The sequence below is a fragment of the Anguilla rostrata genome, chromosome 16, assembly GCF_018555375.3.
Source record: "Anguilla rostrata isolate EN2019 chromosome 16, ASM1855537v3, whole genome shotgun sequence".
Classification (NCBI taxonomy): domain Eukaryota; kingdom Metazoa; phylum Chordata; class Actinopteri; order Anguilliformes; family Anguillidae; genus Anguilla; species Anguilla rostrata.
In genome coordinates, this window is record NC_057948.1 from 19,761,774 (window position 1) to 19,774,802 (window position 13,029).

The 13,029-nt window shown below is 42.0% G+C and overlaps 1 protein-coding gene across 1 annotated transcript; it reads left to right on the forward strand.

The window, feature by feature from the left end:
• The first annotated feature begins 1,017 nt into the window (after window positions 1–1,017).
• On the forward strand, window positions 1,018–8,925 carry LOC135242021 (beta-hexosaminidase subunit alpha-like). Its single transcript, XM_064312884.1, has 14 exons — window positions 1,018–1,457; window positions 1,839–1,922; window positions 2,203–2,268; window positions 2,757–2,803; window positions 3,176–3,286; window positions 3,577–3,678; window positions 3,863–3,995; window positions 4,312–4,492; window positions 5,212–5,298; window positions 5,820–5,892; window positions 6,585–6,765; window positions 7,617–7,707; window positions 7,938–8,045; window positions 8,732–8,925. The coding sequence occupies exons 1-14, from the start codon at window positions 1,172–1,174 to the stop codon at window positions 8,793–8,795; spliced, it is 1,614 nt and encodes a 537-aa protein (XP_064168954.1). The 5' UTR covers window positions 1,018–1,171; the 3' UTR covers window positions 8,796–8,925.
• Window positions 8,926–13,029: the final 4,104 nt, after the last annotated feature.

A 13,029-nucleotide genomic window follows, 5' to 3' on the forward strand; every position in this document is an offset into this window, starting at 1 on the left:
TGCAAACAAAGGTCATTGGAACAACTACAAAACACAGGTCTGATAAGGTACAATGTGTTCATGTGAGGCAGGCCAAATCACTTAAAAATAAGTGGCCAAGTCAGTTGGTCTGGGCTGTGTTTTTGTGCCAAAGTAGTCATTCATTTTGGCATCACTTTCTTATTGAACAGGAATTATGAAAACTAGTCAGAGTGAGTAGCATTAAGACTCGTCTTGCATGAAGACCAACTAAAAACAAAAAAATAAATTGTTCACAAACCATTCATGGCCATCACGAGAAACAATGTGGCAATAAAATGTTGTGGATTGTTGAAATGTCATTTTGCCTTACAACCTCTCTCCTGTTGTTTCAGAAAATGTGCTGAGTATATCTCTAGTGTTCTTTACGTGTCACATCATCATAAAATATATTGTCTATTTTACCTGCTATGGACTTCTTTTTAAGATGAGTCTTGAATAAAGTTGAAATGAAAATGATAAAAGTGCCTATCTGATGGATATTCAGTCACTAACATATGGTCTTTCTGTAATAAAGTGGGAAAAATTTGTCTTTGGTGTCGACACAACTTTCAGTTCACAATTTGTCAAACAGTACCCTGTTGATTGTGGTCTTCAGCTGGTCAAACCACAAAACACATGCTGATCAGGAAGCCTCATGAAACAATCTCTTCTGGTTTGGTTTCATATGAAAACAGTCCTGAGTTTAGTTTTAATTAGCAACTAAGTGACTGCTCATAAGTTATCATGATGTCCATTCTTGACTTCAGTTTCATTTGTCAAAATGACTGACCAACCATGTTGAACAATAAGCCTATCAATCTTTTACGTTATCGCGGCAAGAAGTAACGAGTGAGTGGAGAGTGCAACATTCTGTCAGCCATGCTAACTCTATCAATAAAGATAGTCTTTTTCGGGAAAACTTGCCAGACTTTGGCACTTAAACTATGCTTAAACAGGACAAACCGGTAGTCTGTTCCGCGCTAGTCACGTGTCACAATGTTACACCTGAGTCACATGACCAAAACTGGTTCTTCCTGATTTTAGAAAACCAGTTTCATCTCTTAGCTGAACCGACTGGATTTATTAAATAGCGTCTCGTCTCTTGTCTGCGGTCATCGCCAGCCGATAGTGCCTTTTGAAAGATTTTCTGAAATCAAGTGTCTGCTGTAAAATGTCTGCTCTCTGCCAGAATAAGAAAACATGTTTAAAATTCTGCACTGGTATATCTGTATATTTTTCGTTCGTCTTGATAGCGCTGCATGGGATGCCAGGGGCGCAAGGAGTGTGGCCGATGCCACAGAAGATGAGCCAGACTTCTGAAATATACCCATTACATGTACACCGATTCATTTTTCAGTATGCAAATGATTCTGCAGCGCAGCCGGGATGTTCTGTCCTGGATGAGGCTTTCAGGAGATACTTCGCACTCATCTTCCCTGGATACAGCGATGGCAAAGGTAAGCTATATTCAGCAAAAATGTTTTTTGTCGTAGAGGTGTAGCTTGGATTACATAGCCTAGATACCGCTGTGACAGCCTACTACATCTATACGAAACATGTTCAAATAGTTGTTACCATATTATTCTGCATGTGATGCCTGTATAGACTGCGGTTTGTTCCAGTTAATAATAAACAAATAAAATGCCGCTTCCCTGAAGTTCTGCTATTGCGTGCGCTTATGTTTTTTTTTTTTTTTTTGCCAAGTCATAGTCCACATGCCAAATTTAGTGTACTTACTACGGGCTAGTTACAATTCGGTTTATGATTTTCGACAAACTGTAATATAGGCTATAATGTTCAGAAAAGTGCGTCATCAGAATTTTTTCCTATTTATTCAGCCCCTTGGGATTCCTTTGCATTGGTGGTGAATGTGCAATCTGGAGAGTGTAATGGCTATCCTGATGAGAATTCCAAAGAGAACTGTAAGTCTGAAACACATTAAAAAACTTTTGTTTGTTTGTATGTTTTTCACTTAATTCTCTATCTGTGGGTAAATTGGCTTCCAAGGTTGACCAAGGCCTGTATTCCCAAACCGGAAGATCCTTTACACAATCAAAATGTTGGTTTAGCAGGTGTGATAATTTCAAGTGACAGAAAATACTGTCTGACAACCGTTCATTTTATCACTCTTGGAATTCAGCTGCATCATACCACTGTAAGCAGAACTGATCACTAGGGCGACATGTACTTTTTGTTTCACAGACTACCTGCTTGTGTCTGATGGCCAGGGAATTCTGAAGGCAGAGACTGTGTGGGGAGCTCTGAGAGGTAGAAAACACAACTAATCATTTGACACGTACTTTTTGTACGTCGCTTTGGATACAAGCGTCTGCCAAATGAATGCAATGTAATGTAATGACACAGTTGCCATCTATAGCAAAGTAAGGTGTGTTCACATCCAACATGATTACAGGAACAGGGTAAACACAAAGTTTATGGTGGAAAGATACAACATTGGCTCATTACTATTTGCTGTCGAATGTGATAATGTATTAAGCCATCAAAAGGGCAGCATGCGGGTGTTTGTCAGGTACAGTGAAGCTCTCCGATGCTATATATTTATACATTTGTGATGGCTTGACACTTGACTTGCTGTTGATACCACAATGAAATCATCACATTTTTGACTGACAGCAGTGGGCAGGTACTACTGTTTGTCACCGTTGCCACAATTCCCAAATGTTGAGCTATGTTGTTTTTTTGAATAATTAAGTCATATCATATGACCTAAAATTCTTACTTGAAACATGATTCAGGGCTGGAGACATTCAGTCAGCTGGTGCAGCAAGACGATGATGAAATTGTAAGTACTGGAAAATATTTGAAGTTAAGCTGGCATCTAATTAAATTAAAACAGAATTAAATACAATTTGGATTTTATTCATTATTAAATGATTTGTGTATATCATCAGATGTTCCCTTTCCACCCAAGCTTTATATTCATAGAGAATCGAAGCATGAAAGATCTTTGTTAACAAAAGAGAAACAATTAGATATACCTGATGGATTTGAAACTAATTTCTCCAAGTAAATGACAAAGAAAATAAGCATTCAGGGATCAGAAGTGGGTTACAGTAATGTTCACAAAAGCCCTGGAATGTTACCTGCATGACAGTGTATTGTGGCAGGTAGCCAGCAGATGTTACCACATGATCATACTTTGTTTTCATTGCAGTATTACATCAACAAAACTGAAATCGTGGACTTCCCCCGGTTCCTGTTCAGAGGAATTCTTCTGGACACTTCACGGCACTTTTTACCTGTGCCTGCCATCATGGAAACCCTGGTAATGCACCACACATGTACTCATCCCCCACACAGGCCATCACAGGGCCCCTGTCTGCAGATATGCATACAGATCAAAAAGCCAATGTGTTTCTCCTGCAGGCACAAATGGCTGAAAATGTTTTAAAATTAAATGCGTTGTTAACTTAATGATTATGATAACTGGTGTATTTAATAACAACTAATTTAATAATTTGATAATTACAGAAAAATGAAGGACACCAGTCTACAGTTGCAGTACAATGTAAAAGCAAAGCCTGTTTAATACTATGCCTCACCTTTCCTCTACAGGATGCCATGGCCTACAACAAGTTCAACGTGTTTCACTGGCACATCGTGGACGATCCTTCCTTCCCCTACCAGAGCTACAGCTTTCCTGACCTCAGTGACAAGGCAAGGAAAATGGGAGACCTAAGAGCAAACTTAAGCTCACTCAATTCATCATCTGCCGAGACAGGCAAAGATAGCTCCGATGCATGTCAATCAGGTTTTACTTGAGATTCAAGATTCCACAGTGGCATGTGGGATCAGGGTTTTGAGGTTATATGTATATTCATCCAAATGTCTGTCTGTCCAGGGTGCCTACCACCGCTTCACTCATGTGTACACCCAGACTGATGTCCAGAAGGTGATCGAGTATGCCAGGCTGCGCGGCATCAGGGTTCTGCCTGAGTTTGACTCGCCGGGCCACACTCTGTCCTGGGGCAACGGTACGTCACGCTCTGAGCAGGCTCTGTGTGGATACTGCCTCACCTCTCTGCCTCTGCAGCACAGCTGGAGTGTGCACTGATCCAACACAGGGAGAGCTACAGATGCTGCAATCTGGAGTAATGGCTCGTTATTGCACTGCATAGGGACATTAGTCTCCATTGGTCCAAGTGTTGGTTTAATTTTTACAGTGTAAAAAAGGGTGCCCTTTGCTGTGGATTCTTACTGTATTGAAGGTGAGGAATAAAGTAGAGCCACATTTTTATAGTAGTTCAAGGTGCATTAGTTCTCTGTCATGTCTGCCCCTCCCCACCTCAGGACAGCCTGACCTGCTGACACCCTGCTACAAAGGTGACGTTCCTTCTGGGACGTTTGGTCCTGTCAACCCCATTCTGAACTCCACCTATGAGTTCATGGCCCGCCTGCTGAAGGAAGTCAGCGTAGTATTTCCTGATTCCTACATCCACCTGGGAGGGGACGAAGTCAGCTTCACCTGCTGGTACAGTACATCACAGTCACATGAAAAGTTGCTGGCACAGTGCATCACAGTCACATGAGCAGCTGCTGGCACAGTACATCAGTCACATGACTCAAAGGTCATAAACTAATAATAATAATAATAATAATAATAATATAACTTTATTTATATGCTTTTCAGAACACCAAAATAACACATGGAGGTAAAATTAGACCAACGAAACATGGATAAGAGAATACTTAAATACACAATGAAGTAAAATGATAATAACATTAAAAAAACAATTCACCTAAAGGCCAATCTAAAAAAAAAAAAGTAAAATGCAAAAAGAAAATAGTGTAAAATATAAATATTAAAAGTACTGTCCTCTGATGTTTTCTTGTGATGAAAGGTACAAGTACACTATTCTGATGTATAATCAACTGAAACTTGTGATGAATGCAATGTTTGAAAAAATCAGACATTCACAACATTCACAAAGCAATGGCCCTGGCAGGGTTTATTGGTTCTTTTCTTGTTTGTCTGTCCAGAAAGAAAGGTTCCCTGGGTTTCTCTTTGTCCTGTTTGTGAATTGATGTGAATTATTGCTGCTTTCCTGCAGCAGTACACCCTCAGAATTAGTGTAGTCTGACAACGGAGGTAAAATAAAATGTCCGTAAAACATCTGACATAATTTATAAAATGCATGAATTTTAAATGTGCTGGTAAATGACTCTATGTGACCATTCTGTTCTCTGTAGGAAATCCAACCCTCAAATTCGGGCGTTCATGCAGCAGATGGGATTTGGGGGTGACTTCTCTAAACTGGAGGCATTTTACATTGAAAAGTAAGTAGAGGGTTACAAGTGGGTTACAGTAGATTGTGGGATATACTGTACATGTTTATCCACACATGCATGCAGCCACACATGCAGATACTCACACACAGACAGTCTCTCTCTCTCTCTCTAACACACACATGCACACACACACCTTGAGCATGTGAAGTGAAGGAATCCAAGAAAACAGCAATGAGTCAGTAGCATTTCATGCCTTAAGGGCCTGTCGGTACTGTTCTTAGCCACAAGCACGTGTAAACGTACATGCCCACACACTGCCTCACACCTGCAGTATTTGTGCAGTCCAAGCTGGGAGCTGAGCCAATTTTCAGGCCCACACAAGTGACACCTTTGCTCTAGAGAACATGGTGGCAAAATAAAACGTGACTGCAGGGATACACTGATGGAATGCCTTTCCTAATGCTGTTTAAGGCGGGGGGGGGGGGGGGGGTGATACTTATCCAACTCAGGAAGTAGGGGAAATAGTACTTTCGGAGGTTTTCTGCATAATAATTCTGTGCAATTTTCAGCATAGTCAACATCACAACGGCACTCAACAAGACATCAGTTCTCTGGCAAGATGTGTTTGACAACCGTGAAAAAGTGAGTATTGTGGTTGGTATGTGTAATTTCCAGTAATGATATTGTAAATGCATGTTTCTGTAGAGGTTATTTAGCACATTGCTAGCTTTTCATGTGTGATGTCTATTCTGCACCACCAGGTGGTAGTGGAGATTTGTGCTTTGTCTCCACTGGGCTGCCTATAACTTGCCTTTTTCAAACTGGTCACTGACACGCCTCATTGGACAGGTTAGAGTTAGTACAAAGCCACTTGAGTCGGCTACAGTACAGATAGGTTTGGGTGGCAATTCATCAGCTAGTCTAGAGTCAATCTGCAAGCTGACCATTACATTATGGCAAAATCCTCTTCTTGCCACAGACAAACAGCATCACCTGTAGTTACATTGGACAGTGACAAAAGGCAGTTCTTCCCTCTTGAGATTCTTTGACTTATTGGTCAACTGATTGTGATTGAACAAAATAGAAATTATAGAGTATTGGCTTATGTGCTTATGATTCAGACAGAGGGTCATATCTGGCCTGCGAAACAGTTCATCTATAGGCACACGCTGGTTTTTAAGCATTTACTCCAGGCAGGCTGCTTGGGGAGAATGCAGAAGGTGGAAGGGGTGAGCACTGTGACTGTGCACTGTGACTGTGCAGTGAAAGACCTGTGACTGAAACAGGTGAAGGACTGGAGTGCTAATCACTTGAATTTTGTCACCTCTGTTTAGATCCCAAACAACACAGTGCTGCTTGTGTGGAGGGGAACCCCACCCAAGTACTACAGCGAGATGAGCCGAATGACCAAAGCGGGGTACAGGGTGCTGCTGACTGCCCCCTGGTATCTCAACCACATTAGCTATGGGCAAGACTGGCGTGCCGCCTACTCTGTGAAGCCTCTGAACTTCACTGGTGTGTGACCCTAACCTGTATTGAAGGTGCCATTGAGAGTGAATACCAGTGTGGGGATAATGATTGTTGTTCTAGGGATAATGTCCACCGGGTCTCCAATTTGCCACTACTTAAGTAACCACCAGTGACTATTGGGCTGCGAAGTGGGAAGAAAAATGGAATATACTCAGTTTTTCTGTAAGCATTGAAACATAGAGGATAAAGCCGGACATATCTCCAATATACAATCCCTATCCTGCAAATACACTGATAGGTTACTTTTATTTTGGCTGAGCATTTATTAACATTGAGCTTCAGTGTTAATTCACCTGATGTTTCATTGCATATGCCCATTTCTTGCAACGGAACATTCTTCTGTCCGTGGTACAACCTGTTCACTTTTTATGTGTTTAGTGATGTTGTACATGCATGTCAGAGACCTTTTTGTACTGTCACTGCCCTCTAGTGGAATCAGGGTGTCATTTTTCAAAAGAGAATGAAATGTGCTGAACTCTTAAAAACTATTTAGTAATAACTGGGTGCTGAATCCTACAAAATATATAGTGATAGAACAAAGCAGACAGCACTTGAAATTGAGAATGTTTTGCGCTTTTAGCATGCTGAAGAAACATCTGTGTTTATCATGCTTCATACATTTATTGTATTTTTAAAAAAAACATTCAAAATTTAACCATCATAATTTGTAGTGCCCTACACTACAAATTATGGACAGAACTACAGAACGGAACTGTGTTTAGCTGCTGCGATATTGATGGGAGGTTGTGATATTGGTGGGATGCATTGTTATGTAAAGTCAGGGTGCTTACCTGAAGTATAAGTGTGTGTGTGTGTGTGTGATTTCACTATCCAAGGGACTGAAGAACAGAAGAAACTGATGATTGGAGGAGAAGTCTGTATGTGGGGGGAGTACGTGGATGCGACCAACCTCATGGCACGACTGTGGTAAGGAAGTTGGGTCGTAACCCCAGCAGACGCTCAAGAGAACTAGAAATATTTGACATCACTTATAAATGTATTTTATTCTGCAGTCTTGGTTCTGATTGGTTAACCATCAATTATTATTGCAGTTGATGAATCAACCCCCAATTAAGACCTACTAGCGCCCACTCTGGAGCTGTGTGTCTGTGTCTGTGTGTTTGTGGATGTGTACATTTTTGTGTGTTTGCATGTAGGCCCAGGGCTAGTGCAGCTGCAGAGAGGCTCTGGAGTGACGAGGAGCAGACCTCCAGCTTGTCCAAGGCTTACGATCGCCTCACTGATTTCCGCTGTCGGCTCGTGAGGTACAGTACTGCAAGGCCTCCGTCTGACTACCTCTCTAACCAGTCACATGCTGGGCCAGGCCAATGCGCTAGGCAAAGCAAAGCGTGACCTGTGCTGCAAGCTGAGATAATGTATGCACAAATGTGAACCGGCCAAAATCAGCGGGTGATTTAACTTCCCAATCAGCATGCAGTAGGCATCTCTCATTATGGACGAACAAACACTGCTCCTTCTTGAGGACTGTGCACAATTACCTGAGCTAAGCATGGGGTTTTCACTACATGTATGCAAGTCTGGCTGACAAGTGGACCAGCAATGATACACACTTGTGAGTGAGTAAGGCATTCATTGTGTTTTCCAGTTCAAAGTAAAAATGACTGAGAATCACAGAGATTTTGTTGGAATACCAGTTTGATTCAAGTGTCTTTTGCAAAGCTAGTTAAATTCAGCAATACAGTGTGACTTCCTAATAATTTATAAAACACCTGTAACATACCTGTGCCTAATAACAGTGATGTTCTGATTTCTCTTCTCACCCTCCTCTTAACTTATATGCCATAAAATTATTTATAATTCATATGTCTGTAGTCCAAAGTGCATACATTAAAACACCTGTCTTTCTCTTCCTCTCCCACTCCATGTCCTCTTTCTTTCTCTGTCTCACCCATATCTCTGTCCCCCCCCCCCCCCCATACTCCTCCCTCAGACGTGGGATACGGGCGGAGCCTGTGTACGTTGGCTACTGCAAGCACGAGTACAAGGGCCTGTGACTTTGACCTGGGAGGAGCCTTAAGGACACAGGGACAACCTCGCAGAATCAATACTCCTTATCCTGTCTGTGTAGGCATGCTGACCTTCTTGCCTTTTTATTTTTTTATTATAATTTTTTTCTTTCTTCATGTGTAAAGTTGATACAGGAATTGTTAAGGGCAGATTTCACCTCAACTGACAAGCAAGTAAGACCATTGTATAATGGCAGTTTCATCTGTGAGCACAATTAAACTGTGTGAGTGCTATATCTCTTGCAGGCCTTTTGATCTTGAATGAACATTATTCTCTCAACCATTGTTGACCTTTTATGGAAATTCTTATTGGGGTGAGGGGGGTCATACTGAAAATGTGATGCAATGCCTGCCTCGTTGCTTGTCGGCCATTATTGCTAATCAAAAGTCTTTGTTTGATTCACCAAATTAATGATGTCAAACTAAAAACCACATGATCTTCATTCACAATGCATAGATGAATCAGGCATCATCATGGCAGAGTTTGGAGCAGGTGTTTCTTTGTTGGCCCAAAAAGTACTTTTTGTTTTCTGATTACTTTCAACAGCGTCTCGCAGAATCTACTTTAGCGGCTATAACTGTAACGATGTGAGTCACAGATCCGAGGGACTGTACAAGCAGTTTAGAACAGATGTCCGGGGCGTGATCTTTATTTACAGTTATTAGCTGCGAATATCGTGTGGAAATTTGGACTAATGCAAGCATTTGCCAGGCAAGCAAAACCCATTACAACTTATGAGGGATTATGTGGTAATTACATACAAACTCTACAAAGCTTATTAAGAAAACAAAAACATGTACAAAAAAACACACAAAGCCCTGCTGTTGATTGGCTTTGTGTGCACTGTCTTGTGGTGGACACCCTCAATAGTCTGATCTGTGTTTGCGAGTTCGTGCTGAAACACGTGCCATCATGAGGTAGGTCTGTAGTCCCACCTCCCCTTCCTGTAGCTGCTCCTGCATATGCCTCATATACTGATGGGATTCAAGCTGAGGCAGTTTACAAAAGTACAATGAAAGGTTTTAAGTGACTAAAGGCATTATGTATCATGAAAAATGGTAGCTATAGTACATAGTAAGGGCATTTTAAATCACAGAACCCTGAGCGCTTCTGTGGGAAATGAAGAAATTGAAATTCTTATGCAGGTGTAAAACCTTACGACAGGGATCATTATATGCACTATTAACTGTGTTAGTCAATCATTTGTATGTTCTAAACTCTGAGAAGAAAAATTGGACCAACTCCAAAATAAATCAACAGAAAATTAGATTTGACAGTTTTTCTATTTTTTAAAACATAAACATCTCATTGGTTGATGTTTCAGCATGTGCCTTTTTCAAGAGCTTTGGGCATGTTCACACATATTTATATGAAAATGTGTGACGTAGTAACACACCTACTTGGCATCCAACATAATAGGGAGAATATTCGGCAAATTAGTTTTTCAGACAATTAAAAACCAGGTAATTTGAGTACCGTGCCACCTGGGGGGAGAAATTAAGATTTGGGTTTCCATCCATTTCTGTACCCTGGACCAGTACTGCCAAATTCGTGCTGTGCAATTATCAAAAACGGATTTCTCTTTAAGTGCTAAATGTGTTATCTAGAATTAGGAGATCTATTGGGTGATACTTAGTCTCATGTATATATAAAGATGTGTCCTTTATATATGTTAGATGTAACGCTGTTAAGATCGGTTTTGAGTGTCAAATTTTTCTTCTCGGTCATTGATTTTATTGAAGGACAAGCAACCAGAATAAAAGGAGATGCACCTACAATATTTGAACTGCGTTTGAGAAGACCGTTTTCATGCTATCACTGTGACCTTCTTAATTGACTGTAAATTGTAATTCACCGCAATAAAACTGGATTTTAATGAAAGTTTTGCCTGTGTAACCTCACTGAATAGAGTGATCTGTAAAAGACAGAGAACAATTAAGCTGTATCCTATCAGTATGTGTGAGGCAGAGCCCATGACCTGGATGATAAACTGGGCTGACCTAGCAGGAGGGCCGGATTGAAGGATGTACACCTTTAATGTAATCAGCCACTCTGTCTCCAATCCCATCACATGGGCAAGATGGCAGCTGAAGATCCAATTAAACCTGATGGGGTTTTCACCTGAGCTCTAGAGATGGGCAAGTGGATCTGTCACCGGACCACACTGAACAGGTACTTGATACGCGCCGCTATCACAAGGCTTCCTGCTGTGTTGTTACACTGCCAGAGGGTAACTTGTGACATGATGCTGAATTTTGCCTCAACAAGGATATGCCTTTCTGTGCTGTCCTAAATCTAAAAATACGAAGGATCAACCTTTGTATTCCCAACACTGAAGGATTATTGATTTTACAGTTGGTGCAAAGTGCTGCCCCGATGTGGCATTTCACCATAGTCCTTATTTTCTGTTGTTCGTGTATGTTCAGATTTTTCGAGCACTCGAAGAGTTTGTGTTTACTTGGTTAAAAGATTGTTCCTCTTATCGTTCGTCTCTGAGCCCCTTTTATTTTTATGCAGGGTTGTGTTAATTGTGTGCCTCACTTGATATGCTTTATAGAGATATAATGCATCCAAAAATGTGGGAAGAATGGTTATGATTATATTCATAGCAATAAAAAAAAACTTATAATAATGCATTTAGAACTGCCATTGGCATTTTATACTATGTAATAAACTCTGTGCCTTTTTGATGGAGTGAAAGCACATTTTATTTAACCTTTGGGGATATTCCATCACTGGGACTGAAGAAATTTTAATAGTGCTGCCCGGATCCAATTGAGAAACCTGACAGCTGAAAGTAAAAGCATTTATAAACGTGAAGAAAAAAAAATCCCTTTATTTGCTCAAGATGTTTAAAAATCATGCACAATGCAGATTTCCTGTAGTACGTCATCATTTTTATGTTATATGTTGTTTTAATCCAGAGAATAATTGAACCAATAGACAGAAGAAGGCGCAGTCCAAAAAGCAAAATTTTGAAGGTTTTTTTTCTACAGTATTTAGGCAGGAGGGAGGACAGCTCTGTGTGTGTTGCGGGAAGGGGGGGGGTAGGGTGCCCAGTTACACTGTCCATTGAGAGGCCTGGTTGGGAGGGACAATGCTGCTGTTAACACTCCTGATGGGGACCTTTGGGCCCCCTTAAATTTTAATGTGACTGGCTGAGCGACCTACCGTGGGAGGTCAGAGATGAGCCTGGCTGACAGCGGTCCTAGTCTGCCTTGTGTCGTCACCTCGGTAACCAGAAGCCAACCTGCACAGGAGGGCGTTGGGGTGGGTGGTAGGCGTGGGGGGGCATCGGGTGCCTGGGTGCTTTGTTCCAGCGGCACAGATAATGAGGCATCTGTCTCCACAGGGGGTAGAGCGAGATGAGGCCGAGTGTCCCTCCTGAAAAGAGCACAGGTTACCTGTGTGATTTGCACAAGGCCAGGCAGCGATCTGATCCCATGCACTGGGGCTCAGCTTTAAATCATTCATGTCTGCCTCCGGCCCACAGAGAGCTCCCCCCCCCTTCTCCCCCTGAAATTTAAAAATGTAACACTTTCACCCACCACCCCCCCCCCCCAAATGTACGGCGGGGGAATGAGGAGACCGGATGTGCCCTGACCCGGACTGGCTGAAGTACAGGCATCAGACATAGCAGCCCGCAGCCTCTGAGGAAAGGCGACATTAATCCCCCCTTTGCTCTGACCTCTGCCCAGTGAATACCCTGTGAAGAGTCCACTTAACTTTAGTCTAACTGAAAACATTTTCATGTGAATGGACTTTACATAGAGCTCCATGGCCTGGTTGTAATGGCTGCCACCCCCCTCCCCCTCTTCTCCTCACCTCTCTACCCTAGCCACAGACAGGAAAGCTGATCGCTGGGAGGTTTTGTCCTAGGGTAATCAGAGGGAGACATCATCCATCATGAGGAGGGAATTAGACAGGTACAATGAGAGATAGGATAATGAACAGGGGCCACAGTGATCTGCAGCGGGCAGCTCATATTGCACCCTGCAGTACACCAGCCCGCCCACCTCCCTGTCTGTCCATGCCAGGGGACGCAGCACCGCGTGCCCAGGGAGATGTGATGGAGCACCACTACGCTCCATTTAGGAGAATGTTGGCCTTCCACCCATGATGCCAAGCCTGGAACTGGAATTCCTGAATGTAACTTGTACAATAAGGCATTAAACCAAAATGCTCATCATCCCCATATGAAGAAAATTTCAGTGTGAGGGC

Excerpts from the sequence above, each read along its gene's own strand:
- LOC135242021 (XM_064312884.1), top strand. The coding sequence starts at position 1,172 with ATGTCTGCTCTCTGCCAGAATAAGAAAACATGTTTAAAATTCTGCACT. Across the intron at positions 1,458-1,838 it reads TGGATACAGCGATGGCAAAG|CCCCTTGGGATTCCTTTGCA; the intron begins GTAAGCTATATT and ends CTATTTATTCAG. Across the intron at positions 1,923-2,202 it reads TGAGAATTCCAAAGAGAACT|ACTACCTGCTTGTGTCTGAT; the intron begins GTAAGTCTGAAA and ends TTTGTTTCACAG.